Genomic DNA, 4,184 nt, shown 5'->3' with positions numbered 1-4,184 from the left:
CCTCATTTATTCATTCACCAATAGGCATCCATGCATGTTCCAATAAATATCTGTAATCTACCTCATTCCAAAGATACCCTCCTGTGTCTAATAATCTCTGGGAAAGGAATAAGCTAATCTTTGCTTTGAGTTGAAAAAATAGATTTGACATAGGATATTTTAAAAGAATGATAAATAAATCAAGAAATGACTCCTTCATAAAGCCAATAGAATTTATATTCACAGCTGACATTTCACTATTTTCCATTATGCAGGGATTTTTTGTAACTAGTTTTATGATTTTTTCTTTTATTACCACAACAAAACAACTGAAGATGTGATCTTTTTATACTTCCTGTTATGCGAAAATTCATAAATTATTTAAATAGCTTCGTTCCATACTTTTTGTAATGTGTGTTTAGATGTTGTTGAACTCATCAATAAAGTGCTACATGTAAGAACTAAACTGGAAACTCAAACACATATTCTCAGTAAGTATTGAAATGACTTGGTGATGATGCAAAATTTTAAACATGACTTGGGTGTCTATGGATTTTTCTCAATGGAAGAGCTCACACTTGGCATCAATGACTTTCTGATCTTGAGCACTGAAGACAAAACACAACAACAACAAAATTATTTTTGTAAAGTGACTTGGGGAATTCTCAGAATAGATAATAGTACCTTAGATACTTTGGTGCATTCCATGGTAAAAATTGATAAATTAATAAGGAATACTGGGAATAGCATCTGTGGAAGCCACCATTAAGGATGGAGGAACAATGAGAAAAAGGAAGCTGCTCAATAGATTTCCCTTAAGATATGAAGTTTGTTGGGAAGTGGGGTTCAATGTTGGCTCAAGCACTGAAGTACAGTCCCTACAGAGAAGTACATGCATTTCTTAAATGCCAAGTGTCTAAGGAACAAAAGACACATCCTGGTGTAGCGTGTGAACTCGATCATCTCATGTCTTTTTTATATCTGTGTCTGTGCCTTTGAGAAGAGATTGAGAAAGCCTTTATCTTGTCATAGCCAAGTATTTCATGCTAGTGAAGTATGCAAAATTTCTGATGTCTTATTTGGGGTTAGGTGTGATAAAAAGATAGCACCTCAAATGATTAAGGGGTACTTGATAAATTATAACAGATTAATGGTGATTTCAGGGTATATGAAAATTAATTTTGTGTTGTGTCCTTTTAGAATTGAAGGTTTGAAACCCCCAGAGATTGACAGATCCCTATAAAACAGCAAGCAGAAAGGAATGACATAAAAGCTTTTCTCTCATAATGAGGTAAGTTGAAATTTCTTTATGCTGGTATCCTCATTTTTCCTTAACATCATCATTGATATATCCGCAGCATCTATAAATGATAAATTGTGTGATGGTTCTGGCATCACAAATTACTAGGAAAACTAGAAATAAATCTTAAACATCCAGGGGCCTCTCCACAGTAGAGGAGTTAAAATAATTGTATTCTTTTTGATAGGCTGTCGTTGGATATTGTTAATGACTGGGTGACCTTTTGGCTATTTGTGGAGGCAGAACTCATCTACCTTTTGCTATAGAGGAAGACCACACACAATAGCCAGAATTGTTTAAACCAGACTCTTCTCTCTCTTTCAGTTAATAGAAACAATTGTTAGGGAGGATGTTATATGTATTTTATAGCTTGCTGACCTGTATGCTATCTTGGCTAAATGCCACACTAGATTCTATGCCCTTTAACTATAGAACCCACACTCACGGTCACGGGTACATTGTAAAGGAATTTCTATTAATCACACTTTAAGCTTTATTGTTCACCTGGAATTGGAATGTTTGTGGCTGGAAGCTCCTTCCCAAATTTTGCCATGTTTTAAATATGTTGACAATGATCTTCCTGAGTGTGATCCAGGTTGACAAAATCAATCTGAATCAAGTTTTCATTTTCAACTCGGCAGATAACTGCCTGCAATGACACTTTTAAGATCCTCCTTAATAAAGGTACATTTTACAAATGCTTTGAAACATTTATTAATTGTAAAGTTCTCTTAAATGGAGATTATTCAACATGCATTTTCTCTATATAAGCTTGCTGTTTGAGTTTTGAATGTATATAGAGATAGTGGTAATTATAATGTAAAATGTTCTTTTATTTGTAGAAAATTTAAGCATGCACCCATTCTTAATTATTTTAACTTGCTGAAAATTGTATCTAGAGACTTAACTATGTTTCTCATTTGAATTGTGTTGCAATTCATCAATTTATCATGCACTGCTTGATTTCTAATCCTATGGACTCAGCCATGTATAATCTCTCTTCATGAATGTAACTGAAGAGAAGACATAGCGTTTCTATTTAGTGCCTTGTCTTTGGTCTTGTGAAGTAGCTTGACATTGAATTCCAAGGATCTCATGAGTGCCTTTTCATTTCATATTATGCAATTCTAAGACTCAATGAAATTCCCAAAAGAGAATCCTTGAAAAGACAGTACAAAGTGTTGAAAGTTTCAAGAGACACATTATTACAATGTCACAGTCAATAAGTTTCATCTTGACCATCTCAAATCTTTCTAGATTAATATTTTTTTCTGATAGTAAGCATGAGAATATAATCATTCCTAGACTCTGACTAAATCTAAACTAAGTTTGTATTTGAAAAAAATCTTGGTAGTCCTGATGCCACCACAGTTATATCTGGTTGAGTGTAGCTCTAGGTTGCAACAGGTTCTCCATGGAAGCAAGGGTAACATGATGAGATGAGGGATTGGAATTCTTTACTAGTTCTGCCTCCTCTTACTTGGATATCTGAGTAGTCATGATAGCAAGTCACAGCAATGACCACAGATTTTTAGATTTCTAGTGATTAATTTACTCTATTTAGCTTTTAATGTTCTAGTTGGGGAAATATCACTCTACATCCTGATAGAATGAACAGTAATTTCTGTGAACTCAGCTATAATGGCATTCCTATCATGTGCTTCACAAATGTATTAGAAGCTGAGCCTGTAATTTTTTGTGGTCTTATAATGTCACAATATTTTTTTGTGTGTTTACAGATTATCTTAAAGAAGAATGGGTTTGGAAAATGGTTCTTTGGTGACAGAATTCATTCTACAGGGATTAACAAATGACCCTGATCTCCAGTTGCCACTGTTCTTACTCTTTCTGCTAATATATACAACCACAGCACTGGGGAATGCAGCTTTGATCATTTTAATTGTGCTGAATTCTCACCTCCATACTCCCATGTACTTTTTTCTTTTAAACTTGTCCTGCATTGACCTCTGTTATTCCTCTGTAATCACACCCAAAATGCTGATGAACTTCTTAGTAAGGAAGAATGTTATCTCTTACATGGGATGCATGACCCAGCTGTATTTCTTCTGTTTTTTTGGCACATGTGAAAGTTGTGTTCTGACATCAATGGCCTATGACCGTTACGTGGCTATCTGTAATCCACTCTTGTATAATGTTACTATGTCCCCCAAGGTATGTTCCTATCTTATGCTTGGTTCATACATAATGGGATTTTCTGGTGCCATGATCCACACTGGATGCATCCTAAGACTGACTTTCTGTGACAGGAACACCATCAACCACTATTTCTGTGACCTTTTCCCTTTGCTGCAGCTCTCCTGCACCAGCACATATGTCAATGAGATAGAGATTCTTATTGTAGGTGGGAAAGATATCATTGTGCCCAGTGTCATTATCTTTACCTCTTATTGCTTCATCCTTTCTAATATCCTTCAAATGAGATCCACTGCAGGCATAGCCAAAGCCTTCAGCACATGCAGCTCCCACATTCTTGCTGTTTCTCTATTCTTTGGATCCTGTGCATTTATGTATCTTCAACCCTCCTCACCTGGATCTATGGATCAGGGAAAAATATCTTCTGTCTTTTATACCATTGTGGTTCCCATGATGAACCCCTTAATTTATAGCTTGAGAAACAAGGATGTTAAAGTCGCCCTGAGAAAAACCTTTAGCAGGAGGAGGCTTTGACTAAATTCAAACGTTTATCAGTATAGTTTTGTCAATGAGTATTTCTATGGCTTTAATCAAAACCACCTCTTTTTCTATTTTTTTAAATCTGATCATTTGCAGAATATTGGAATTTTTTGTTCCTACAGATGATTTTATTATAAATTTCCTTTTAGTTTTTACTATTGGGAAAATGTCTCATCATTTTAATTAAGAAAAGCAGTAATTAGTTCAACCC

At 35.0% G+C, this 4,184-nt stretch overlaps 1 protein-coding gene across 1 annotated transcript; it reads left to right on the top strand.

The window, feature by feature from the left end:
• The first annotated feature begins 3,034 nt into the window (after positions 1 to 3,034).
• On the top strand, positions 3,035 to 3,967 carry LOC114688081 (olfactory receptor 8B3-like). Its single transcript, XM_028862686.1, has one exon. It carries the CDS (start codon positions 3,035 to 3,037, stop codon positions 3,965 to 3,967), a length of 933 nt encoding a protein of 310 aa, XP_028718519.1.
• The last annotated feature ends 217 nt before the right edge of the window (positions 3,968 to 4,184 follow it).

This window comes from Peromyscus leucopus, chromosome 7 (genome assembly GCF_004664715.2).
Source record: "Peromyscus leucopus breed LL Stock chromosome 7, UCI_PerLeu_2.1, whole genome shotgun sequence".
Lineage (NCBI taxonomy): Eukaryota > Metazoa > Chordata > Mammalia > Rodentia > Cricetidae > Peromyscus > Peromyscus leucopus.
This window is presented reverse-complemented; position numbering and strand designations above follow the sequence as displayed.